This window comes from Dromiciops gliroides, chromosome 2 (assembly GCF_019393635.1).
Source record: "Dromiciops gliroides isolate mDroGli1 chromosome 2, mDroGli1.pri, whole genome shotgun sequence".
NCBI classification, from domain to species: Eukaryota; Metazoa; Chordata; class Mammalia; order Microbiotheria; family Microbiotheriidae; genus Dromiciops; species Dromiciops gliroides.
The window spans coordinates 201,499,174-201,527,069 of record NC_057862.1 but is presented as its reverse complement, the minus strand read 5'-3'; the positions used below and the strand labels follow the sequence as shown (position 1 = coordinate 201,527,069).

Here is a 27,896-nt window from a genome sequence, read left to right as displayed (position 1 = left end):
CAGGGCTACACAGCTAGTAATTGTTAAGGGTCTGAGGCCGGATTTGAATTCAGGTCCTCCTGACTCCAGGGCCAGTGCTCTATCCACTGTGCCACCTAGATACCCCATGCTTCCCTCTAGCTTTCAGAATCAAATATAAAATCCTCCGACTTTTGAAGCACTGTAATAAGCTATCTTTTTACTACTTTTCCAGGCTTCCTATACTTTATACTCTGCTCTCCCTGCTCTTATAACTCCCTCCCCCACAAACTCTACAGTCCAAGCAACATAAGCCTCTTTGCTCTTCCTCTTACATGACATTCTTCTGTCCTGATTCCAAGTGTTTCACTACTTATTCCCCATACCCGGAACTCTTTCCCTCTCAAGACCCACCTTCTCCAAGCAATTTTTCTCAGTCCTTTGTATAATCTTTGTACCTTTACTCTGAGATCATCTCCAATTTATTCTGTATATTTACTGTTTCTACATAGTTGTTTCCTTTTCTTTGTACCCCCACCTTAGCACAGTGCCTGGCACATAATAAGCACTTAATACTAGTTGTCTGACTGGCATAGTTGTACCATTTTTTCCACTCCTTAAAGCCAGTTGAATTCTGACCATTAGCCATTGCAAGATTCTCAGCCATAAAATTTAATATTTAGGGTCATTAGTTATGTTAGTGTTCTTGGAATTGTTCAATTTGCCAGTCATGCCTTTATGTTAAAAAGGTCTATAGCAGGCATCATTAAACTACCGTTTTCATGTTGAAGATGGCAAGAGTGATGGGGTGGTATTATGTTTGTATTAGCAAATGTCTTATTTATCCCAGCCCATGAAATGCTTGGAAAGCAGCTTAACTGTCAGTATAACACTGGAATCTTTTCCAGATTGTTGTGTTTATGCTTAGCATGGAATGCTAGGTATCATATAGGTACTTAAATATGGTTGACTGCCAAATAGTTTTTTTCCTTAGGCTGGAGATTTTTTCATAGTTATTTGTAAATGATTTAGCTAGAAATCTAGCAAGATCATTGAGTGATTGTTAGTCTTTAAGCTTAGTTCATTTTCATAATCGCAAAACAGCAATAAATATGCCAAATAAAAGAATATTAGAGGAATACAATGACATCTTTATGGGGAAAGCCATCCAGAAAAATGAAAGCATAAATAAGCAAAAAAGCACCCTTTTAATATGTAAGTATAGTTTTACACAAAAATAAATAATATTGAGTAAAAGAAATTAAGAAAAAAATTACAATATAATACTTACATCCCTATAAGAGAAAGAGTAGCTACCCTAAGATCCTACTAAATGGCTAAAAAATTTAATGAGCGATATAAAGGATGATCTGCCATTTATAGAAGTAGATATGAGAATATGAAAAGCCAAAAAAAAATGAACATGAAAGAATTTTGGCTTTTAGAGTCCAGAGATCTGAATTAAAATCTCAGCTCAGCCATTGAGTACTTAAGTGACCTTGGGAGAGTAATTTGACTTATCTGGCCAGGCCTTGGGTTCCTTATCTGTAAAATGTGGGGAAAGATTAGATGGCTTGTGAAGTCTTTTATAGTTCAGAATCTATTACTCTGATTTCACAGCTTAGAATATTTTGTGGAACATCTTAAAGCATTGAATTCTGTATGGAATAGAATGGTCAAGTGGAAGGTAAAACTATAGCAAGAGCAGATCTGATAAAATATTCAAATGGACTTGTGACTGCATCAATTTGGGTGGTCCATCCATTTATGCAGAATGTAATATATCCTTTGTGACTGTTGACTGTGTCTTCTGAGAGGTTCACCACAGATGGTCCATCAAACATGCTTGAATTATTCTCACTCTCTCCTAGTGTCGTGAGAATACTAGTGACACATTCGGGCTATTGACCTTTATTCTTTATTTTTATTTCTTTATTTTTATTCCTTTACTCTTGCCATAAGAGTAACCTATCTTCTCTTATAACACTTGGTCAGAAGAGAGTCTTTAAGGTATCACTTTGGCCTACTAAATCAAATACTTTTTCATAAGAAACAATCACAGTTGGATCTTGTGTTTTCTAAATATTTAGTTGGTTGTGAAATTGTGAGATATAGTTGATTTAAAAATATTTTTATTGATCTGTTTTGTTTTTCCATTACATCTATTCCTCCTCCCTAAGAGCTATTAGTTATAATGAAGAACTTTTTTTAAAAATAAGAAAAAATGGGGCAGCTAGGTGACTCAGTGGATAGAGTACCAGCCCTGGAGTCAGGAGTACCTGAGTTCAAATCTGGCCTCAGACACTTAACACTTACTAGTTGTGTGACCCTGGGCAAGTCACTTAACCCCAATTGCCTCACTAAAAAAAAAGAAAAAATTTGGCAAATCCAATAATAAAAAAAAAGAACCCAGTCATATCATCAGCAAATGGGGATGGTTTTGCCTCTAAGCCTTCAGGTTTTTTCTCTTTATTTCTGGCCTTTGCCAGTATTTCTATAGCTATATGAAAAATAGTGGAGGAGCAGCTAGGTGGTGCAGTGGATAAAGCACTGGTTCTGGATTTGGGAGGACCTGAGTTCAAATCTGGCCTCAGACACGATACATACTAGCTGTATGACTTTGGGCAAGTCACTTAACCCTCGTCCCACAAGAAAAGAAGCAAACAAAAAATACTTCAAAAATAGTGGAGACGGGGTTTCTTTGCTTTCCTCCTGTATATGATGGGAAAAGATAAAATCACAACAAAACCAAAGGAAATAAAAGGAACTATCAGGACCTACTATGGACCAGAAATAAAAGGAGTCTTATCCTTAGGAGGTCATAAAGGTAGCCCAGTTAGACAAAGGGCTTGGGTGAGTAGCTCTGTTGTATTTTTAATGATCCTAAAAGAAGAAAGAAAGGGGGAAAAGAATATATTAAGAGAAAGACATGGGGAAATTATTTCACAAACTCAGGGTGTGCAAGTAGAATTCTGTGCATAGAAGGATGAAAGAGAGAGCAGGCGACAATGGTTTTCATTCTTATCTGAACTGATGAAAGGAAGGAAGAATTTACACATATAAAAGTTGGATATAGAAATATGTTTCACTAAACAAATAGGATCAGGGAGAATATGGGAAATAAAAAGAAGGGTAGATCAAGGGAGGGATTAACAAACTAAGGATATACAAAAATATTAATAGCAGGTTTTTTTGTTTTAGGGTGTTTAAGGGTGGAGTTTTTTGGCAGTGGCAAAATATTGGAAATGGAGTAGGATGTCCATCAGTTGGGGAATTGCTATTCAAGTTATGATATATAAAGCTGGTGGAACACTATGGTGCTCTAAGAAATGATGAATGACACGATTTTAGAGAAACCTGGGAAGACTTTATAAATTAATGTAGAATGAAATCAGTAGAACCAGGAGGAAAGTTTATACAGTATTGAAAATGCTATAAAGACAAGCAACTTTGAAAAACATAGGAACTCTGATCAGCATAATGATCAACTACAATTCTAGAAAACTGATGAAACATGCTATCTACCTGCTGATAGAGAAAACTGATGAAGAAACATGCTATCTACCTGCTGATAGAGAGAGCAAGGACTCAGAATGCTAAGATTTTTTTTTTTCTTGGCCAATGCAGAAATTGTTTTTGCTTGACTATACATATTTCTAACAGGGATTTTCTTTTTATTTCTTTCTGAGTTGGGCTGGGGTCAGGAGGGAAAGGTCAAGGTGAGAGGGGGGAGGTGGATTTTTGTTGAGAAAATAAAATTTAATTTTTTAATAAAAGAGCTACTGTGCATTCTGTTGTGGCAGGTCTAGGAGTGAAACCATCATCTTTCCAACCTGCTCTATTTCAAAGTTTTCATACTCTGTTAACATATTGGTGGGGCACAGATGATATTAAGATCAGAAAGAGCTATTCATTTTCACCAGGCCCTAGACACTATTCTCATTTAGTGTGAAATTTTGTCTGATAACAAAAACAAACAAAACACTTCCTAACCATCCTCATGGGTCATGAAAATTTATACAATAGGAATCCATGAATCTGTCACATGCCATTTGTTTTAATCCTCAGGAAGTTGGAGTGGGTAAGGCCAAGACAGTGTGGTATAGTGGAGAGAGTGCTGGATTTGGATTCAGAAAACCTAGATTTGAATCCTGACTCTGCCTCTTACTACCATCCCCTTGGATAACTTAACTTCTTTGGCCCTCAATTTTTCCATCCATAAAATGATGAAGGTGGTCTAGACCAAAGCTTCTTAAACTATTGCTCGCAACCCCATAAGGAGTCATGTAACTGAATGTGGGGGTTGTGTAAAATTTGGCAGTGAATGTTTTATTTTTATATACCTATATACTCGGGGTCATGTAAAAATTTCTTGGGCAAAAAGGGGTCATGAGTGGAAAAAATTTAAGGAGCCTTGATGTAGACAATCCCTAAGGTCTATTTGTCCTATTTCTAAGAATAAAGAATTGAGATAATTTGTGTTAGAGAAGACTAAATGATAGATTCTTAATATTGCCTTTCAAAATACTGTGTTTTAGAAGGTATGTCAGAAAATTTTTTGAATAAAAAAATGGAAATTTACTTATACCAAAAAAACAGGTTAGACATGAAAGGAACATACTATCTTAAAATATGTTTGGGTTTTTTTTGAAGTAGTCTAAAGCATTGGAGATTTAGAATCCCTTTCATTGAAAACAATTAAGGACAGATTTGTCAGCATTTCTGCATGGGAAAGATAGTCTAATTTAGAAAGAGTTCTTGACAGACAGCTAGGGTTTGAGTCATAACTTTATTACTAGCTATCTTTGTGACCCTGGATAATTCATTTAATCTCTTGAGCCTCAGTTTTCTTATGTACAAAATGAGGATAATAATGCTTTCATTACCTACCTCAAAGTATTATTGTGAGGAACACACTTCATAAACCATAAAGTACTTATTAGTGATGTTTATACTAATCTCACTATAGATGAAATCTTAATGGCATAGATCAGTGGTGTCCGGACTCAAATAGAAATACTGTACCATACAAAAGAATGCCTACAACCCACAGATTGACTTAGAAAACCAACTATTAACACTTACATTTTTTTAATTTGTTAAATATTTCCCAATTATATTTTAATTTGACTCAGGCACTGAATGGTGTTTTGTGTGTTTGACACCTTTGGTCTCTTATAGGTATCTATCAAGAACTACTGTGCATTAGGGGGTTTGCTGTGTGTTCATTATACAACAATGGAACAGTCCTTGAGCCGAAGTCCCACAATTTAAGGATTCTCTATTTCCCTTCAAACTACCTATCTGATTATTCCCCTTTATAATTGTAATTTTATTAATTGCCTGAAAGTTTGTCCATTAAAAACCATATTTTCCATCTGTTTTCAGTAAATGTCTGTACTTAAATCACTGAAAATTTTCCAGAGGCCATTCCAGTTGTCTTTTACCATGCAGCACATTTCTAAATATTTTCTTCTAATGACAGTAATCATAATATTAGGAAGCATTTGCATAGCACTTTAAGGTTTGCAAAGCACTTTACAATTTTTTCATTTTGTCCTTATAGCCACTGAGGAGGTGGGTGATAAATTTCAGAAAATTTCTTAATCTACAGTGTATCTCCTCAGAGAAGTCTTTAAGGAGTTGTGTTCTCTATCTTTTCTGAATTAGGTAACCTTGGGAAAGTTGCAATGATAAACAAGAAAAACCCTTTTAACCTCATGCTGAAACTATCCTTAGTACTTTATAATGTAATTTGTTTGTACCTTGTGAACTGCCAACATTTATTTTGTGGTGCCACTGCCTTGGTGTACCCACAGTCTAGTATAAGCCAGGAAAATTTGATTTATAATATGAAAAGATTTTAGGTATTTCATCCTGTTAAAAACATTTCTGTTGGTGTATAATGTGTGTATGAAGTTTCTGTTTTTCCAGTATTTTGGGTGATGTACAAAATGTTCCCAATTTCAATATGAGACATTACCTTTTCTGCCTTAATATATAAATGATAAATAACAATTTGCTTTTTATTTTGTATCTTAAGTATCCAACAAGTTTTGTTCTTTTTAAAATAATGTTTCTTAGAAGACTTATACTTAATATATAGTTTTGTAGTTTTCAAGTGATTGTAATCTGCATCAGAAGACAGTATGCCCTTGAATTTTTTTTATTTTGTTAAACAAAAGGATTTATTTGGAATGAACCTTGTCTTTACTTATTTAATTTAAAAATTCAAAATAGTATTTATTTTCATCATGTGCTTGGTATCTTATTACAAATTCCACCTAATTAAACTTTTAGAAGCTTTAACTTATTTTATCCAAAATCTTACCTTATAAAAGGATGCAACCTGTAGAATAGGATGGGGGGGGAAATGCTTCTTCTTTATTTTTAATAACCTTTAAATGAAATATATTATTTCTTTCAATAAGAAATATAGGTGGGGCAGCTAGATGGCGCAGTGGTTAAAGCGCTGGCCCTGGATTCAGAAGGACCTGAGTTCAAATCCAGCCTCAGACACTTAACACTTACTAGCTGTGTGACCCTGGGCAAGTCACTTAACCCCCATTGCCCCGCAAAAAAAAAACAAAAACAAAAACAAAAAAAAAAAGAAATATAGGTAAAAGAACTTATTCTGAGAAAGATTTTATCATTCTGCCATCAAGATGGCGGGGCAGGGGGGATGATTGGAAGGACGTGTTAATGAAGGGTCTCTTCAGGCATACTTGAAAATTCTGCCCAACTGTGCTTTGCCTTGATCAAGACCCTTTTGGGGTATTAAGTTCAGATCTTCGGACCACAATTAGTAAGGACTTTTGTAAGCTAGAACATGTCCAGAAACAAGGGTAGCCAGGATGGTGAAGGGCCTTTAGTCTATGTTATAGGAGGATCTATTGACTGAATGGCCTAGGATTGTTTATCATGGAGAATAAAAGACTCAAGGGAGGGATATTATAGTTCTCTCGTGGCATTTGAAAGATGTGAAAGAGTTTGGATTTGCTCAACTTTCTTGTGGTATTTGAAAGATGTAAAAGGAGTTGGACTTGCTTTTTCAGGCCCAACATGTTGAACCAAGAACAATGGGTGGAAGTTGCAGAGAAGGTTATTTTGGCTTGTAGTAAAGGGAAAAAAGTTCCTCATAATTAGAGCTATATTCAAAGTGGAATGGGGTTAGGAAGTTTTTCCTCATTTTAGATGTCTTCAGGCAGAGGCTGCTTCATTATTTACTCTGTGTGTGTGTTTGTGTGTGTGTGTGTGTGTGTTTTCAGTATGAATTATATTAAATGACTGCTGCCATCATCTCAAATTCTGTGACATAGACACAAAACATACACACATAAACACCCTCCAGTGAAAGAGAATATATGCTTCTTAAGGGCAGGGACTATTTTTGCATTTGTATCTCTTTCTTGTAATAGAGTATCTTGTATATTACAGGCACTTAGGATTCATTGAATTGAGAAATAATGAAATACATACATACATAGTATGTGTGTGTGTATATATATATATATATATATATATATATATATATATATACACACACACACACACACATACACATACACACACATACACACACACACACACACACACACACTTCATTCTCTGTAGTTGCAGCGATTTAGTCCTAACTTCATTGCTGCTTCAGGCTATTCTTTGCATTTTAGGTATATTTTTTCAACCAACCGAGCTAAAGAAAAGAAAGTAATTATTATATAATTCTGAGTCCTTTACAATAAGGAATCTCAGTAATGTGAATGGCAGATGTGACTCTTTTCCCTATTGAGAAGAGTTAAATTCTTTTATTCCCTAGACTTGATAAAAATAGGAAAAAGCTTCCTCAGCCTTTGATTTTAGAAATGATTGTACGTAGAGGCAGACATATTATTTAAGAGATTATGAACATTCTTTCCTTAGATTCTATAAGAAAGAGGCACAAGAAAATCTGATAATTAGGATCACTTCACGAAAACAGATTCCATATATGTTATGTAATTAGTACTTATATGTGACATCATCATAGGCCTGTATGGAGTATGGTCAGGGTATAACAACACAACCCAGGCATTCTTTTCCCATTGATCTTTCCCTGCTTTTTGCTGACTCCTTTGTATGTATTACCATGCATTGCATCCATGTTGATGATACAATACAATAATTGCTCATAATGATTATCCTGAATAATCAATAAAAGGTTGTCATATTTATTATTATTAAGGTAAAGAAATAGGAAATACATTTTTAAAACACAGATCAAAAAAGATTTGAAAAAACAGTTGAGCACTCTGAAGGTTGAAATGTCACTAGTATATAACACCAACATCTTCAACCATGCTAGATAACTGAGACTGTTACTGTATTATGTAGAAGATAAAATAATGAAATAAAAGTATATTTTGTGGTTTGCATGTTCAGATAACATTTATAAAGTCAAGATTACTATTTTTCAGGATTTTCACTTAAATCGAGTTAATTTGGAAGAATCTTCAGGAGCAGAAAATTCTCCAGCTGGTGCTAGACCAAAGAGAAAAAACAAGAAGTCATATGATTTAACTGCAGTTGATAAGTTTTGGCAAAAACATAAAGGCAGGTAAGTAAAACAAATAAATAATGATGGTGATAAATGCTTTGATGTATCATACTATAAAATTTATGAAAATATTCTAGTGCTTTATCTTTAGTTATAGATGCTAATAATAAGATCTTTTTTCTTTATAGTACCATTTTTTTCTTTGTTCCTAATATCTAATCTTTTGACCTCTTTTCTATAAAATCATTATCATCAGATTACGTAGAGATATGTTACCATCTTATAAATCTTTTAAATTTGGGAACTACCCCTTTCAGGAATATGTATTGGAAAATGATGCCATTTCCCATTGCCATCTTTTTCTTATTTAAGAATAGAAATTTAGGGGCAGCTAGTTGGCGCAATGGATAGAGCACCAGCCCTGGAGTCAAGAGTACCGAGTTCAAATCTGGCCTCAGACACTTAACACTTACTAGCTGTGTGACCCTGGGCAAGGCACTTAACCCCAATTGCCTCACAAAACAAAACAAAAACAAAAAAACAAAAAATAGAAATTTATAGGTGGATTAAACCTTACACATCCACTCTTCTCATTTAATTTCCAGAGAAATTAAGTAACTAACCCAAGGTGTCACAGATAATAAATAGTAGAATTGAGATTGAAACAGAGGTCTTTCCACTGCAAAGCCTGGGACCAAACCATGTGTAAAAGTGATAAGAAGAGTTAATAAGGGAAGGCTTGAATTTGACAGTGCGTTATGTAATATATATGCATATTAGGTTATGAGACAACTTGAAATTCAGGCTAGAGACTGAGGATACTTTGTATTATAGGATCATGTCTTTAGAACTGAAAGCAATTGTAGGCATCATCTGGTTGATCCTAAAGACCTTACTTTACAATTTAAGGAGACTAAATCCCAAAGTCATTCAGGCAGTAAATAGCAAAACTGGGATTTGAACTTATGTCTTGTTTAAATTCATTTCAATTTCTATTTCGCTATGCTGCCTGTAGTCTTAATATAAAGTATCCTATTCAATACTTAACTTCTGGTAAAATTATTCTTTAATACAAAAAAAAGAACTTTATTCTTTTAGTGGAGAAAAAAGGTGTTGTTGTTTTTTCAGTCTGTAAGCTTTACTTTTTAAGTTACATCAGAAACATTTTGTTTTGGGATATGGAATCTCTTAACAATTCTGAAGTTGTATATCATGTATGCATTTGATTTTCCTATTCTCTTGTGGCTCTGATTTGATTTACTTTTATGTTAGAGGAGTACAGTTTTGTTTGTTGGGGGTTTTTTTTCATCATAAAAGTATTTTATTATTCTCCAGTTACATGTAAAGGTAGTTTTCAACATTTGTTTTCATAAGATTTTTAGTTCCAAATTTTTTCTCCCTGCCTCCTTTCCCTCCCTCTCCCCAAGACAGAAAGCAATCTAATATAGGTTATACCTACAATGACATTAAACATATTTCTGCATTAGTCATGTTGTGAAAGAAGAATCAAAACACAAGGGAAAAACCTCAATAAAGGAAAAAAATACCAAAATGTAGAAACAGTATGGTTCAATCTACATTCAGAATCCACACTTCTTTTTTCTGGATGTGGAGAACATTTTCCATCATGAGTTCTTTGGAATTGTCTTGGATCAATGCACTGCTGAGAAGAGCCAAGTCTATCACTGTTGATCATCGTACAGTGTTGCTGTTACTGTGTACAATGTTCTCCTGGTTCTGCTCACTTCACTCAGCATCAGTCCACTTAAGTCTTTCTAGGTTTTTCTGAAATCTGCCTGCTTATTTCTTACAGCACAATAGTATTCTATTACATTCACATACCACAACTTGTTCAGCCATTCCCCAATTGATGGGCATTCCCTCGATTTCCAATCCTTTGCCACCACAAAGAGAGCTGCTATAAATATTTTTGTATGTGTGGTTTAGAGGAGTATAGTTTTCTACAGAACATCTTTTCCTTTTTTGTCTATTCTGATGGAAAATTTATTACTTTTCCCCCCTTGAATGTTTTCTGTGTCCTCATGCAGTATGTTTATGAAATAAATACATTTTAATTGTACTTATAAAATATTTCATTATCTATAAACTTTGCCTTGACTTATATTCTGTCCTTTACTTGGAGTGATGTTAAATCTGAAATAGACCTGAACAGTTAAGTTCTTTATCAGCTTCATTTTAAAAATCAAATTGTTACAAAACATTTAAATCCATTTTCTTCCATTTCCTTCCCTACAAACTAGACAGGTATGGCTTGTAATTCAAGAGAATCGATTTTGCTAATGAAGTATAATTTTACATTCCATAGTGCAGATAAGTTATTCTGTTGTGCTACAGTTCCCATATGTAACCCAGATTTTCTTAAGAATGGAATCTCTTGTGGTTTTCAGTGTTTATAGTATGCTTATGTAGAGGATGATGCCAGGTAGTAGACAGGTCTCATCTGTAGAGAAAATTTGATACATTTCAATAACATGTAATGATATTAAGAATGTACAGTTGATATGCTCAAAGGGCTATAAAACTGCCTACCCTTTGATCCAGTAATATCACTGCTAGGTTTATATCCCAAAGACGTCCCAAAAAAGAGAAAAAGACCTATTTGCACAAAAAAAATTTATAGCAGCTATTTTTTTGTAGTGGCAAAGAATTGGAAATCAAAGGAATGCCCATCATGGGGGAATGGCTAAACATGCTCTGGTATGAATATAATGGAATATTATTGTGCTATAAGAAATGACAAGTAGAATAATTTCAGAAAGGCCTGGGAAGACTTATATGAACTGATGTATACTGAAGTGAAGAGAACCAGGAGAACATTGTGCACAGTGACAGCAATATTCCTTGATGAAGAACTGTGAATGACTTAACTATTCTCAGCAATATAGTTATCCAAGACAATCCCAAAGGACTAATGAAGAAGCATACTATTCACTTCCAAGATTGAACATAGATTGAAGCATGCTATTTTTCACTTTCATTCTTTTCTTTTATTTGAGTTTTCTTATACAAAATGACTAATGTGGTAATGTTTTACATAATTGCACATGTATAACCCATACCTGATTGCTTCCTGCCTCAGGGAGGTGGAAGGGATAGAATTTGGAAGTCAAACCTTTAAATAAAAATGTTTATTTAAAAAAACATGTAAATAATATAAGCTAAAACAAAAGGAGTTGAACCCTTTTCAAAACATATCTCTCTTCTCTATGTAAGGAGGTCAGGGTCAGTGGAAACATAATGTTAACCATACTGCCAGATATGATCATTATATTGATAAATTTTCCTAATTTTTCTTTGTTTAATCGTCATTGCTGACTGGAGTTCTAATAAAAAAATGACTGGGTTATTTTAAAAGGCATTAATGATTTTTTTAAAAGAAAGTTAATATTCCCTTCTGAAAAAATGAACAAAATTTAACAATTTATAGAAAGCAATTCAAATATGATTGTGCAAAATTGAATGTAAGTAGAATAAGCTGCCCAATAAAAAGAAAAAGGTTTAAAAAAAAAAAGAATGTACAGTTGAAAGGGTTTTTTTTTCTGAATAATTGTAGCATTGCTTTTAAATCCATAATTTAATTATATGGAACTTTTGACAGTATGTGTTATTTTGGTGAGAATGCCAGGTATATAATTTCATAAGTTATTTATTACATATGTTTATTGTACTCCTGAAATAGTTCTTTTATAAATATATCTGCCCCATCATCTACTATTTTTTCTCACTTAATTTTTTAAATTTGCTGCTTTTTTACAGTAATGTGCTAAAAGAAAAGTTAATGATCAACAAAAAGTAATAAAATATAAATTGAAATTTTAATCTATATCGAAATACTATAATTATCTTGACATACATTTTCTCTTAAAATATTTGTATATATTTGCAAATAATCTCTTGCATTTGATATTTGAATATTTAAATAAGTAATATGTACAAATAAATTTGAAAAGTAGTATAAGCTCATGATACAAAAGTATTACATTACTTTGTCTTCTTACTAAATTAAATATGTATAAAGTTATTAGTAATGTTTTATTTCATTAGTTCATCATGTGTAATATTGTTTTAGTCCTTTCCCAGAAGTCGCAGAATCTGTTCAACAAGAATTGGAATCCTACAGAGCCCAGGAAGATGAAGTGAAGCGCCTTAAAAGCATTATGGTGAGATTTTCTTTATTGTCTGAGAGTGCTTAGGAAAAAGACTTTCAGAAGGAGAAATGTTTTTTCATGTATTTACATAAGCTCTTTCAGTGTAGCCAAAATAAATGTTCATATCCTAAGACTTCATTTAGACCAGTCATTTCACCTTTCTTGGCATCACCTTTGATTTCAGTAAAAAAGAGCTAATACTGCTTACCTTGTACTCTAATTGTAGGTAAGAAAACACATTGTAAACTTTAAGGACTGTACACAGAAATGCTCTTTGGATAACTTTTATTATCTACCATTTAGTTTCACAGAAGTAGAACAGATATCTTACCCTTTATTATTATGCCAAATTGATTTAGTTAGTCAAATTCTTCCAAATGCAAGGTACCAGGCTTTTAATGAAACTAAGGCCTTGCTTCACTTGGACAATAATATTATAAATTGTATTACATGATGATTTCTACTATTGGGGAAATAGTTTGACAGCAGCCATTAAAATTAATAATAGCTTTAAGAAGGGGCAGGTAGGTGGTGCAGTAGGTAAAGCACCAGCCCTGGATTCAGGTTGGACCTGAGTTAAAATCTGGCCTCAGGCATTTGACACTTACTAGCTGTGTGACCCTGGGCAAGTCACTTAACCCTCATTGCCCCGTTAAAAAAACCAAAACAAAACAAATAATAGTTTTAAGACTAGCAATAATAATATAATACTTTATGGTTTGCAAAATACTTTATGTAAATCTCTCATTTAATCCACATCACACCTACCTAAGAGATTGGTGCTGTTATTATTGTAATTTTACAGATGAGGAAACTGAGGCAGACATTGATTAAGTGACTTGCCCAGGGTCACACAGCTAATAAGTGTCTGAGGCTGGATTTGCACTCAGGTCTTCCTGATTGCAGAGAGAGCACTCTATCCACTATACAACCTAGCATTTAGTGGAAGGTTGGGGAATTGAAGCCATATGTACCATTTTGAGGGATCTATTAAATAAACTCTATGAGAAATTGACTATGTAGGTTTGGGGAATTTTTGGTTAATAGTATAGTTTTGTTTTCTATCATAGGGATTAGAAGGAGAAGATGAAGGAGCTATAAGTATGCTTTCTGACAATACAGCCAAGCTAACTTCAGCTGTTAGGTAAGTGGATGATAAAATCTATATTCATTTGGTTTAATTTGAACAAAGTTACAATAATGGATAGCACTTCTAAAGGTAGTATATCTTTGATGATAAAAAATAGTATTATTTCTAACTTTAAAGGCTATTTTTTGTACATTTTCAAGTTGGTTTTGTTTCCCTTGATGTCTTATAGTGTTCTTTCAAAGATTGTAATATAATTTATATAAAGCCATTTATAAACCTTATAAATTGTTGTATAAATGGCACTTGTTTTTATGTTATTATGTGTAAGAGCTATGTTTTTGTCTATGTGGGTATACCTTTTACCACTCCAGACTTTAGTCCTTCTACATCTTAGTGGATGGTTTTGAAATGTTTCAGTGGCCCAAAAGATTAATCATCTGGAAGCTGGTCTAGTGGTCGGCTTCTCAGAACTTAGCCAGCCTGGTACTTAGAAAACATTATATCATAGAATTACATGCATTCAGTGTTTTAATGGACTTCAAATGTCAGCTGACAGTCTTTGCACTGCAGTACTCACCAGTTCTACATTCATCTTCATCCCCTTCCATCTTGGTGTAGAACCTACTAGCTCTTATACTCCCCTGGCATAACAGTCAAGAAATCACAATCTTGCTACAATGAGGCACCCAAGTCAGGACATTTTCTCTTAGTTGAGTAAATCCAAACTATTTAGATATTCTATATCGTTACTACTACCACTACCACTACTGCTACTACTACTACTACAATTTCATGATATGAAAAGATGTTAAAAAAAAAAAACTACACTTTTAGTCTTGCTATTGAGACAAAGGACTAAACCCGGGGCACAATGGTTTTAATTAGGAAGGGAAAATGAAAGTCAAGCTGTGGCCTAAACATTGAGAGGTCAGGTGTAACTGGTGTTTTCTATAAGGACATAGAACTTAGAGAAAAGGGATGGGAAAAAAGCACCAAAAATAAACCAATTCCCAGTTTAAAATTTTACTTATGGCTTGCCTCTACCTTTTTTTTTTTTTTTTTAAATATCTCTGGCACTGTTATATTGAAGAATAACCTTGGGGAAGTAGAGACAACCTGGACAGTAGAGAACCTAATACAAGTACAAATATGTGGCATAGAAATGGGGGGAAGACTATTTCAGAAACAAATACTGCTAAAAGCATATTTCCAATTAAACAAAAAGATAATTAAGAAAAGCTTGTGAATAAAATTTTGGAAAAATTAGATTTGGTGTGATAAAAAGAGAATATATAAATTTTCAGTTTTGAGTGGCACCTTTATAAAAATGTGTTTGGGGATAAGAAAATTCATAACCATACAGGAAAAAATACATATACTAAGTACTCTTTACTGACTACAATACAATAAAAATTATGGTCAATAAAGGGAATTTATTTCAAGAAAGAATTCAAATTTAATGGAGATTAAATAATAAAATCCTAAAGAAAATTTCGGGCAAAGAAAAAATTGTAAAACCTATAATTTCATCAAAGAAAAATAACAGACAAGGTACTGAGATTTTTGGGATGTGGCAAAAGAATTAGAGGAAAATTTATATCTCTAAATATTTTCTTCAGCCAAAGTGAGTTAACACATCATTCAGTTGGGCATGCAACTAAAAGTACTTGAAATGCAACATTTAAAAAAATTAAACCAACTAAATGCAGAATGAGAATATTTAAGTAAGAGATCAACAGAATTCAAAATTTGAAAAAAAAATTGATAAATATAACAAGGTATTTTAAAAAACCCAATAAAATAGGAATACCTTTAGCTAATTAGATGGAAACAAAAGATGAAAACCAAATTACTACACTTAAAAAGAAATTAGAAGAAATCGCAATGGGAGAGTAAATTATTAAAAACTTTTACTCAATCATGTTTCAGCAAAACTGATGAATGAAACGGATGAAAGAACTGATACTGATTGAACACAGACTAAAAAAAAAAAGAGTACTTGTGGATAGTATGTATATAACCTATATAGGATTGGTTGCTGTCTTGTGGAGGGGGGAGGAAAGGGAGGGAGGGAGAAAAATTTGGAACTCTGAATGTTATAAGAATGAAACAGATGAATGTTAGGAAAATTATACAAACTTAGACTAACAGAATAAGAAGTAGAGAATGTTGAAAATCCAGTCTCAGAAAAAGAAATTGAACAACCTACAAAAGAAACCTGAAAGAATAATTGTCTAGGGGTAGTCAGATTTCTGAGGAAATTCTTTCAAACATCTGAAGAACAGTTATACTATGGCATTTCACAAATTGTTGACAAAAATAGACAAATTAACTGTCCTGCTAAAAGTCCTTCACTGAGAAAAGTATAGTCCTGGTAAAAAGAAAGCTAAAATAGGAGAAATTATAGACTAATCTCAAACAAAAATCAATTTAAAAATATTGAGTATAGAGACCGTAACTACCACCAAGTTGTATTTATGCCAACAATGCAAAATTGGTTCAGTATTAGGAAAACTGTAACTACAGTAGACCATACTAATAACAAAAACAATGAAAATCATAGTGTATTAATAGAAATACAAAAAGCTTTTGACAAAATATAATACCTTTTTTTTTTTTTTGGTGGGGCAATGGGGGTTAAGTGACTTGCCCATGGTCACACAGCTAGTAAGTGCCAAGTGTCTGAGGCCAGATTTGAACTCATGTACTCCTGAATCCAGGGCCAGTGCTTTATCTACTGCGCCACCTAGCTGGCCCCATTTAATTTTTAAAACATTAGAAAGCATAGGAGTAAAATGAATCTTTTCTTATATTTTAAATTATGTCTTTATGATATTAAGACCTAATTTTATATGTAATAGAGAAATCATTTAATTTTAATTTTGAATGACCTTTTGATTACAATCTAGGGTAAATGGTTTCCATTGTCACCAGTATTATTTGATGAAATTCGAAAAATGCTATGTTTTGATAAAACAAGATAAAGACATAAAGGTAATAAACATAGGCAAAGAAGAATCATCTATTGTTTTTTGCAGATGATGGTTTACAGAGAGAACTAAACTAAAAAACTAAGTCAAAAAACATCAGTAGTGCAGCAAAAATATAAACTAGACCTACAGAAATCATTGGCTTCTTCATTTATTCCTATTAAGCCTGGTTGGAAAAGACAGAAAATAGATATTCCATTCAGAATAATTACTGATTGTATGTAAGTATCTGGAAGTTTGCATACTAAAATACACATAGAAATTATATAAGTAAAACTACAAAATACTCTGTACAGATATACAAGGATATTTAAATAATTGGAGAGATGAATGGGTCTTGATTAGGCTATGCCAATATGATAAAATGTTGATATAGTAGCTAAATTAATTTACAGTTCAATTGGCATAATGATCAAATTTCTAGAGGGTTACTTTGTAGTACTAGAGGAAAAGAAGGGAGGAAACAAGCATTATTAAGCGCACAAAAGAATAACAAGATTTATCTCGATGAGTATAAGGTCAAGAATCTCAAGGGAAAATAATTTTTTTTAATTATTGGAAGGGAGTCTACTGGTTGGTATGTAACTGTTTGGTATTGTTTAAATTGTAGAAAAGGTGATTACAAGGGCAGATTAGGTAAATAGGATCCAGAAGTAAAGAACCTATGCTCACATGTTGTTCAGTAAACTCAAGAACGTTATCTACTATGGCAAGAACTCACTTTTGACAAAAATCTCTGGGAAAATTGAAAAACAATCTGGGAGAAATGAGGTTTAGATATACTACTAGAAGCCCCATCTGTATATATGATCAGGTCTTTGATGAGAAAAAAAAGAATTTTGTTTTATTCAGTTTTTTAAAACATAAAATTCTATTTCTTTTATTGTTTCTTTTAAACAAAAAATATTTTATGTTTAAATATATTTCCTTGTAATTTGATAAATTATAGATAAGGTTTGAAATTAAGGACTCTAGGCGAGGAGAGTGTTATATTATTTTGAAAACTTTTCCAAGGAGGGAGTCTTAGTATGCTTCTATCCATCTACCTATCTGTGTGTATGTGTGTATATATTGTACATTATATATAATGTGCACATATGTATATATGCACACATACATATAGGTACATGTGTGTGTTTGTGTACATGTGTATACATACATGTATAAAATAAAATTGCCCCAACAGATAATTCCTAAAAGATATAAACAGCTTTCAAAAACAAAAACTAGGGTTCTGTGGAGATAAGTAAATGCATATGTGTAGTGGCCATAATGCAAAAGGAAAGGAAAGAGAAGAATGTCAATGAAAATTTTACAAAATACACCAAATGCAAAAGCAGTTTGAGAAGGGGACATCAACAAGTGGGTTTTGATTCTCTTCTGTTTAAAATACATATTTTAAAGGTGTACATAATAAAAAATAACAGTTTCATATACCATCTTCTTTTTCTATTCTTAGAATATTGAAATGCTCTTCTTATTTAATTTTTAGGTTAAAACATTTCTTAAAAAGACGTAAAAAGTTTTGGTTAAAATCTCCTGGTTTGAGAAGCAGAAACAGAGATGCTAGAAATGCTGATATTTAAGGCCAGATTAATTTTTAGTTAAAGAGAAAAACTGACTGACAGTTTTCATATTTAGGGATCAGAAGCAGCTGTTAGGAAGCATTCAAACTGCTACTTTGTGCCATTTTGCTGTTCTAAATTTGATTGGAATAAAAACCAAGGTATAATATTTATTGTGATACATTATTTTATTGGAAACAGGAGGAATAATTTTCAGGTTCCTTTACTCCTTTAGCTCTCTCCCTGAACTTCTTGAAAAGAAGAGGCTCATCGATCTTCACACTAATGTTGCTACTGCTGTTTTAGAACATATAAAGGTATAATTCAGTTTATCATCATTGGAATAATGTGGAGGGATATGATGAAGACTATTCTGTTCAGGAAAAGATGTTTTCTCCATCTACCTGTGTAAATGCCAACATACAGCTTACACAAGTTTATAATAATTCATTCTTGATAATATGGGTTAAAGAATTGAACTGGAGGCAGCTAGGTGGCGCAGTGGATAAAGCGCTGGCCCTAGATTCAGGAGTACCTGAATTCATATCCGGCCTTAGACACTCAACAGTTACTAGCTGTGTGATCCTGGGCAAGTCACTTAACCCTCATTGCCCCACCAAAAAAAAAAAAAAGAATTGAGCTAAACAGTAAATAAATAAATAAATCCTCCCAAAGAGCAGGATGGGGCACATTTGTGAAAAATCATTGTGGTTGGTTTATGCTTTGAGATTTCATATATCACTTAGAATCAGTTTGTACTAACATCAGTGGATAACAGATAAACTCATCTTTTTCATTACTTGGTCATTTATCTCAAAGTTTAAGGATTCAGTTTTTATTTATTCCTAATTTAATTAGGTGCTGGCAGAACACATCATGTTAAACTAATAGGAATCTAATTTACAAAGCCATAAAACTCAGCTTTGTAATTAGTAGTTTGTGTGTGTATAAAAATTTGTTTTTGGTGGGGCAATGAGGGTTAAGTGACTTGCCCAGGGTCACACAGCTAGTAAGTGCCGAGTGTCTGAGGCCAGATTTGAACTCAGGTCCTCCCGAATCCAGGGCCAGTGCCTTATTCACTGTGCTACCTAGCTGCCCCCAGTAATTAGTCATTTTAAAAGAGCATTTTAGGATGATACATTTTGTATATCCCAGCAGGAGAACATATTCTGTGGTGGGATTGATTAAGGAGATAAGATATATTTTACATTAAGAAACATATATTTATATTAAGAATAAATCCAGTTTGGAAATACCAAAGACACCACCCTTAAAGAGGGAAGCCAAATGATATTGGACTAGGTTTGTTCAGTGAACATGAAATCTCCTTTCAAAGAATGATTGCACGCTAATTATGTTTTCATTTATTTCTGAACCCTTAAAATGAAAACCACTTATTAGAAAACATTATTATTAGACTTAATTCAACCAGAATATTTCAAAAACGTTTAACTTGTATTACTGACTATGTTTATAGCCCTGAGCAATTATATATTTAACTATACTTTGATGGATCTTCATTGTCATGGAGATTAATTTTAATGTTCTAGTTTACAGTCCATTCATACCTTCTAATTCTGTTTGACTCTTGTCCATGTCTTCTCATAAGTCCTCTTTGGGGTTGACTCAGCATGCCAGGACCTTCCTTGAGTGGATATCAATAGAATATACTGGCTGTCCATTGGTTGTGCCTAGCATGACTGACCTACCTTCTTTTTTTGGAACTGATGTTAATCTTTATGCTACAACTATTGTGCAAAGCTTTGTTGATGATACGTCACAGCCTACTCATATACTCTATGTGCCACTCTGTTGACTTTTGGGTAACTCTTAGCTTTATTTTATCACAGACTAGTATATTTTATAATTTGAAGTCATTATCACTGGAAGTAAACAAATATTTATTAAGCCGCTACTCTGTGCCAGGCATATTCTAAAACCTGGAAAAATACCAGAAGAATATTTGTGTTTGAAGAAAAAAAGATAGGATGTTTTTCCGAGGAGTTTGGAGTAATTTTAAATTACTACACAATTTTTTTTTCTCATTTTTCTGGGCCCACCTCATTGTCTACATAAGTCAATTGCCATCTACTTGTTTCTTGTTGTTGATTAATCTTTCTTCTTTGAGAGGGTCATAATTCTCCTTTGGGAGTGTCTTGGTTTTCTGGCACTTGAGAAAAGCAATATAGTGTCATCCAAAACCAGGAACATTTAGAGGTTTTCACCATCTCTGGGGGATCCCCCTTCCATTTAGGCTTTTCTTTTTTTTTTTTTTTTTTTTGGTGAGGCAATTGGCGTTAAGTGACTTGCCCAAGGTCACACAGCTAGTGAGTGTTAAGTGTCTGAGGCCGGATTCGAACTCAGGTCCTCTTGACTCCAGGGCTGGTGCTCTATCCACTGCGCCACCTAGCTGCCCCTCCATTTAGGCTTAACACTGGATAGTCTCTATTCAGGTAGCAAATACCTTTGACAGGCATGTCCCCAAGTAGAACCACAGGATCAGAAAAATAATAGAAGCCTAAACATGGTAACAATCCAGAGTTGGTTAGGTCAGGGCTCAGAGTTAGGTCTGAAACCTGGATATCAATCTACAAGGAGATAATTATATAGGTAAGATGTGACTGAGAGAAGCAGAAGGTTCAAACAGGATCCAGGAGCCAGGATATATACTGAAACCTGAATTGGGTAAGGAAAGTGTTGGAGCTCTAAATGGTGGTAGACTGGTGTCAGCTAAATAGATGTATAGGCTATACAGATGTAAGAGAAGTCTGTCAACAAGTATAAAAAGACAGGATTTAGAATCTGGAATGAAGCCGTGAGGCTGAACTGGGTTTAAGAAGAAAAAAAAAATTATTTCTCCCTCTCTAGGCCTTAGTTTCCTCATATATAAAATGAGGAAGTTAAACTAGATGGATCTCCAAGTTCTAGTCCTACTCTGAATGCTATGCCTTTGAATTACTGCAATAAAATGTAAGCTTCTCAAGAGCCAGAGGAATATTTCATTTTTGTCTTTGTGTCCTTTGTACTGAGCACTGTGCTTGGCACAGAGTCAACAATAAATGTTTAAAGAATGGAAATAAGTTATTTTCCATGTAAACATGTATAATTTTGTCATCTGCATGGGGGACACCACATTGGAAGAGAGCCTTTAAAAGCAAATCAAGTTTTGGGGTTTATTTGTTTGTTTACAATGGGATCTATTTATACTTTTTAGTTAATTCAGGGACCATGAAATAAAAAAGAATCTGAATTGTAATGAACTCAGAAATTCAGGTGTCTAATCTATTACCTGGGCGGGGTGGGGAATCCCAATATAAAATATTCTTGATGTGTTCACCCGGCTTTCCCTGAAAGACTACCAGTGAAGGAGACTCACTGCATTATGAAGTAGTCCATTCCACTTTTGGAGAGCTCTAATAGAAAGTTTTTTCCCCTTATATTAACCCTAAATTTGTTTCTTTGCAACTTATGCCTATTGTTCCTAGTTCTATACTCTAGGGCCAGGTCAAATCTTTCCTTTTTCACAAGACAGCCCTTCAGATATTTGAAGACTGTTATTGTATACCTTCCCCTAAGTCCTTTCTCTCTAAGCTAAAAATCCTAAATTCTTCTACCTAATCCTCATATTACCTGAATTCAAGACCATTCTAGTTGTACCACTCTTAAAATGTTCAAACTTAACAGTGTCAGTCCTAAATTATGGTGACCAGAAGTGTCACATTAAACATATTTTTGCATTAGTCATGTCGTGAAAGAAGAATCAGAACAAAAGGGAAAAACCTCAAAAAAGAAAAAAAAATAGAAATAGTATGGTTCAATCTGCATCTGGATTCCATAGTTCTTTTTTTCTGGATTTGGAGAGCATTTTCCATCATGAGTCTTTTGGAACTATCTTGGACCATTGTATTGCTGAGAAGAGGCAAGTCTATCGCAGTTGATCAATACACAATGTTGTTGATACTGTGTACAATGTTCTTCTGGTTCTGCTCCTCTCACTCAGCATCAGTTCATGTAAGTCCTTCCAGGTTTCTCTGAAATCTGTCTGCTCATCATTTCTTACAGCACAATAGTATTCCATTACATTCATATACCATAACTTGTTCAGCCATTCCCCAGTTGATGGGAGTCCCCTCAATTTCCAATTCCTTGCCACCACAAAAAGAGCAGCTATAAATATTTTTGAACATGTGGGTCCTTTTCCCTTTCTTATAATCTCTTTGGGAAAAAGACCTAATAGTGGTATTGCTGGGTCAAAGGGTATGCACAACTTTATAGCCTTTTGGGCATAGTTCCAAATTGCTCTCCAGAATGGTTGGATCAGTTCACAACTCCACCAACAATGCATGAGTGTTCTAATTTTTCCACAGCTTCTCCAACATTTATTATTTTCCTTTTTTGTCATATTAGCCAATCTGATAGGTGTCAGGTGGTACCTCAGAGTTGTTTTAATTTGCATCTCTCTAATCAATAGTGATTTAGAACATTTTTTCATATGGCAATAAATAGCTTAGATTTCTTCATCAGAAAACTGCCTTTTCATATCCTTTGATCATTTCTCAATTGGGGAATGACTTGGAGTCTTATAAATTTGATTTAGTTCCCTATATATTTTAGAAATGAGGCCTTTATCAGAAATACTGGCTATAAAAATTGTTTCCCAGCTTTCTGCCTCCCTTCTAATTTTGGATGCATTGCTTCTGTTTGTACAAAATCTTTTTAATTTAATCAAAATCATCCATTTTGCATTTCATAATCTTCTCTTTCTTGTTTGGTCATAAACTGTTCTTCTTTCCATAAATCTGAAAGGTAAACTATTCCTTCCTCTCCTAAATTACCTATGGTATCACCTTTTATATCTAAATCATGTACCCATTTTGACCTTATTTTAGTATAAGGTATAAGATGTTGGTCTATGCCTAGTTTCTGCCATACTATCTTCCAGTTTTCCCATTCGTTTTTGTCAAATACTGAGTTTCCTATCCCACAAGCTGGAGTCTTTGGGGAAAACCCCATATCTTTTTTTTTTTTTTAAATAAAAGTGTTTTATTTTCCAGTTACATGTAGAGATAGTTTTCAGCATTTGTTTATATAAGATTTCCAATTTCAAATTTTTCTCCCTCCCTCCCCTAGACAGCAGCACCACACAGAGATACATATACATAACAACATTAAACATATTTCTGCATCAGTCATGCTATAAGAGAAGAATCAGAGCAATAAGGAAAAACCTCAAAATAGAAAAACAACAGCACCAAAAACAAAAGAAATAGTATGGTTCAATCAGCATCCATATTCCACAGTTCTTTTTTTTGTTTTTTCTGGATTTGGAGAGCCTTTTCCATCATGAGTCCCCTGGAACTTTCTTGTACCATTGTATTGGTGAGAAGAATCCAGTCTATCACAGCTGATCAACACATAATGTTGATGATACTGTGTATAATGTTCTTCTGGTTCTGCTCATTTCACTCATCAGTTCATGGAAGTCCTTCCAGGTTTCTCTGAATTCCTCTTGCTCATTGTTTCTTACAGCACAATAGAATTCCATTACATTCATATACCACAACTTGTTCAACCATTCCCCAGCTGATGGGCAACCCCTCAATTTCCAATTCCTTGCCACCACAAAAAGAGCAGCTATAAATATTTTTGAACATGTGGGTCCTTTTCCCTTTTCTATGATCTCCTTGGGAAAAAGACCCAAAAGTGGTATTGCTGGGTCAAAGGGTATGCACAGCTTTATAGCCCTTTGGGCACCATATCTTGGTTTAAAAAAAAAAATAACTCCATATCTTTTTGAAATGAACTACTGTCTTGGCAAAGACTTCTACTTTCTTGAGCACCCCAGAGAGATTTTAGAGGATCCTTGAACTTTTTTGTTTGTTTTTTGTGAGGCAATTGGGGTTAAGTGACTTGCCCAGGGTCACACAGCTAGTAAGTGTTTAAGTGTCTGAGGCTGGATTTTAACTCAGGTCCTCCTGACTCCAGGGCCAGTGCTCTATCCACTGTACCACCTAGCTGCCCCATCCATGAACTTTTTTAAATATCTTGATAACTTTATTTCTGAATAATTGATTTCCTTTGAAGTCTTTTGTATTTTATTTTAAGCATTTTAAAAGATTGTTCTGAAAACTGCAAAACTGCAAAAGTGTCCATGACACAAAAAAAGATAAAGAATCCCTGGTCTAGACTTAACTCCCTAATCTTTTAAGTGTACATTGATTTTCCTCTCTATTATTATATTGACTTTCAGATTTTGTTTTCATTATGCAGGAATGCTGTTGATTTTTGAGGGGGTTATTATCTAGCCTGTAATCCTGCTGAAACTAGTCATTTTCTTTATTAGTATCTTTGCTAGTTTTCTAGAAACCATCATATTATCAACAAATAGGAATAATTTTATGGACTAAATTCTATATTCAATTATGTTCTTAATATAAGAAATGAGATCTTTAAAGTTTGCCATTATTTGTTATTTCAATGTTAACCTGAATTTCTAGGTATAGGAATTCAGAAGCAAAGTAAACTAATGTATGAAGTTAAATTTGATTTAGAAAAAAGAAATTCCATAAAAATGCAATAACTTGTAGTTCTCTCTGTAAAGTTTAATTTATTCTTTTAAATGAAATATTTCACTTTTTAAAAAGTTATATTAATGCATTTTGAGTTTTTATATCAATCATGTTTCTATCCCTTACCCACTAAATCTTACCTACATTGCAACAATTAAAGCCAGCTGATAAAAAAAAAGATAAATGATAAATAAACATTCTACATGCCACTTAGTTTTATATTAATAAAAATGTTCCTTTCATTGTTACATGAATGATCATTTTAGTTTGGAATTATATGGGAATAAAATGAAAGACCTGTGATTGTCAGCATAGAAAACCATCAGCATGAAGATTCCTTCAAAATATACTCCCATATATGACTAGCACTCAGAATTTGTCTGAGGTACTCATTGATTTGCCTGGGGTTACAAAACTGGTAATTTTCATGGACTGTATTTGCAGGTCTTCCTAAATATTGGGCAGCTAGGTGGAACAGTAGATAAAGCACCAGACCTAGAGCCAGGAAAACCTGAGTTCAAATTTGGCCTCAGACACTTATCAGCTGTGTGATCCTGGGCAAATCAGTTAACTGTTTGCTCACCTGTAAAGTGAACTGGAGAAGGAAATGGCAAACCACTCCAGTATCTTTGCCAAGAAAACCCCAAATGGGGTCATGAAGAGTCAGATACAAGTGAAACAACTGAACAACAAAAGCTTCCTGAATTTAAGAATAGCACTTTATCTACTATGCCAAGCTACCTTAATAAGATGCTTTGCAAAAATACTTAGACCTTGATTGTTCCCCTTAAGGGTAGGGGCCAAAAGGGTATGGGTCATTTCTTACGTTTCTTTGTCACCCTGATTACTGAAATTTTCAGTTCCCCAAGAGTACCCCAAATATCTTTTTTTTAATGATTAGAAAAGTAGAACTTAGGAGCACAGAATTTTCAGCATTAGAAATGGAGAAACTGAGACACAGGGTTACTAAACATCACAGAAATAGATTCAAAGAATTGTAGGACCAAAGGAAATGTTGGCTAGTCCAGCTGTTCTCTAATTTGTGAATCCTGCTCCAATAGGTAGCCTAACTTCTTTTTGAAGCCAGTACTCACTGAAGTAGCTAATTACATTTTTTTGACCATTAGAAAATTTTTCCTGTGGGACCATAATCTTTCCTTAATGAACCAAAACCATTAATATTTCAATAACTTGGTCTTTCCAAAACATAGTATAATCCTTCTTCCACGTGTTAACTTCTTGGATATTTGAAGACATCTATTATTTGCCTCCTAAGACTAACCCTCACTCTCCAAGGTGCCTTTCACTAGATATTCTCTAGCTTGTCAGTGGTCATTCTAAAAAGCATTACTAGAACTGGGCATAGATGTGATCTGACTAGAGAAGAAGGAGTTAGATTCACCTCCCTCATTCTGGATACTGTATTTCTGTTAATTTATCCTAAAGTCAAATTAGCTTTTTTCAACTGTGTTATCAAACTATTGACTCACTGAGCTTCTAGTCCACTGAAATTTCTGTGTGTGTGTGTGTGTGTGTGTGTGTGTGTGTGTGTTTAACATGAACTGCCTTCTATCTATTTCTCATCATATACTTGTACAGTTGATTCTGTCAGTCTAAGTGCAGGGCTTTACATTTATCCCTCTTAACTTTACCTTGGGGGAATGACTTCAACCCCTCCTTCCAGTCTCTGGAGATATTTTTGAATCCTCATTCTGTCATATATTATGTTGACTCCACTTCTCATCTTTGAGTTATCCAAAATTTTTTTAGTATGCTATCTTTGCCTTCACCTAAGTCATTGATAAAAATATTTAACAGGATAAAGATAGCAGCAGATCTTTATTATAATATATTGGGAATCTCCCTTTCAGGTTGGCACTGATCCATTGCCAACATTTTGCATCTGGTCAGACCAGTCTCTTCAGACCTACTGTCATTGCAGCGAGATCATCCCATCTTGTCCATAAGAATATGACACTGTCACACGCCTCTAATCTAGTAGATGGTTGTTGTCTGTCCTTCATTTTCAAAGAGGACCAATGACATGAGGGTGATGTCTTGACTTGCACATGAATTGGATTTAAGTGAGTCAGAGTTGCCTCACTCTCTCTTCCAGAATCATTGAAGTCCAGTGGCAAGACAAAAGTCAAGATGATTTGTGATGACCCACAATGAAGTGGATGAACTTGGCATCTTCACTGTCTGACCAAGTTTTTCAAAATGCTTGCTTCATCCACCTTATGGCCATTGGAACAAATTGTTCTCATCTGCCTCTTCCATCGGGGCAGGTCTTCACAGGCTAGGCTAGACAAACCCCAACTCATAGACGAGTTTGAGAACCCTTGGTTACCCTCAGTCTGGTTTGGTCTGTCTGCCAAAACAGTTTACTGGGGTATAGCTGCTGTGCATGCTACAGCTTCCTGGAGCCACAGTTAACCCTGCCTCAAAGAAGATATTAATTTGGCAAGAGCATATGTGGTTTTATAATGAACACTGATTCATTAAATGTTTGTGAGCTGTCATTTTGGTGATCCATTATAAAATTTTAATGGGAATCAATGTCGATCAAACTCCAGCCACCTTCTTCCTGTTTATGAAGATTGTTACAACAGTTATCTTTGGGATACTTCTTCCTTTCACTATGATTCCTCAAAGACTACAACTAGAGAGGTTCAGTAATTTCTAATGCAAATTTTTTATTACCCTGAGTTATACTTTAAGGTTAGAGTTAATTAACTTGAACTCATTCAAGGGAATTTACTTCTCTTTTTTTTTTTTGCCACATCTTCATTTATTCCTAGATGTTTTTCTATATGGTAGCCAAAACAAGCTAACTTGCTATTGTGCTGTATTGAGAAACATAAGAAATATGGAAGTAATAATCCTGTTGTTGGATGCCTTTGTCTGACTACAACTGGAACATTGGATTCAGTTTTGAGTGCCATGAATTAGGTTACTGTAAAACATTCAGAAAAGGGCAACCAGGATGAGGAAGAGTCTTAGTCTAGGCTATCTGAAGAGA

General features: G+C 34.0%; 1 protein-coding gene across 2 annotated transcripts in view; it reads left to right on the top strand.

Annotated features, from left to right (window-relative positions):
• Positions 1-27,896, top strand: part of SCFD1 (sec1 family domain containing 1) — a 118,596-nt gene that overhangs the window by 41,543 nt on the left and 49,157 nt on the right. For both annotated transcript variants that reach the window (XM_043984996.1, XM_043984997.1), the window contains 4 exons: positions 8,412-8,551; positions 12,582-12,672; positions 13,731-13,804; positions 18,541-18,622. In XM_043984996.1, coding sequence (XP_043840931.1) covers positions 8,412-8,551; positions 12,582-12,672; positions 13,731-13,804; positions 18,541-18,622 — 387 coding nt within the window. The remainder of the gene's footprint in view (positions 1-8,411; positions 8,552-12,581; positions 12,673-13,730; positions 13,805-18,540; positions 18,623-27,896) is intronic.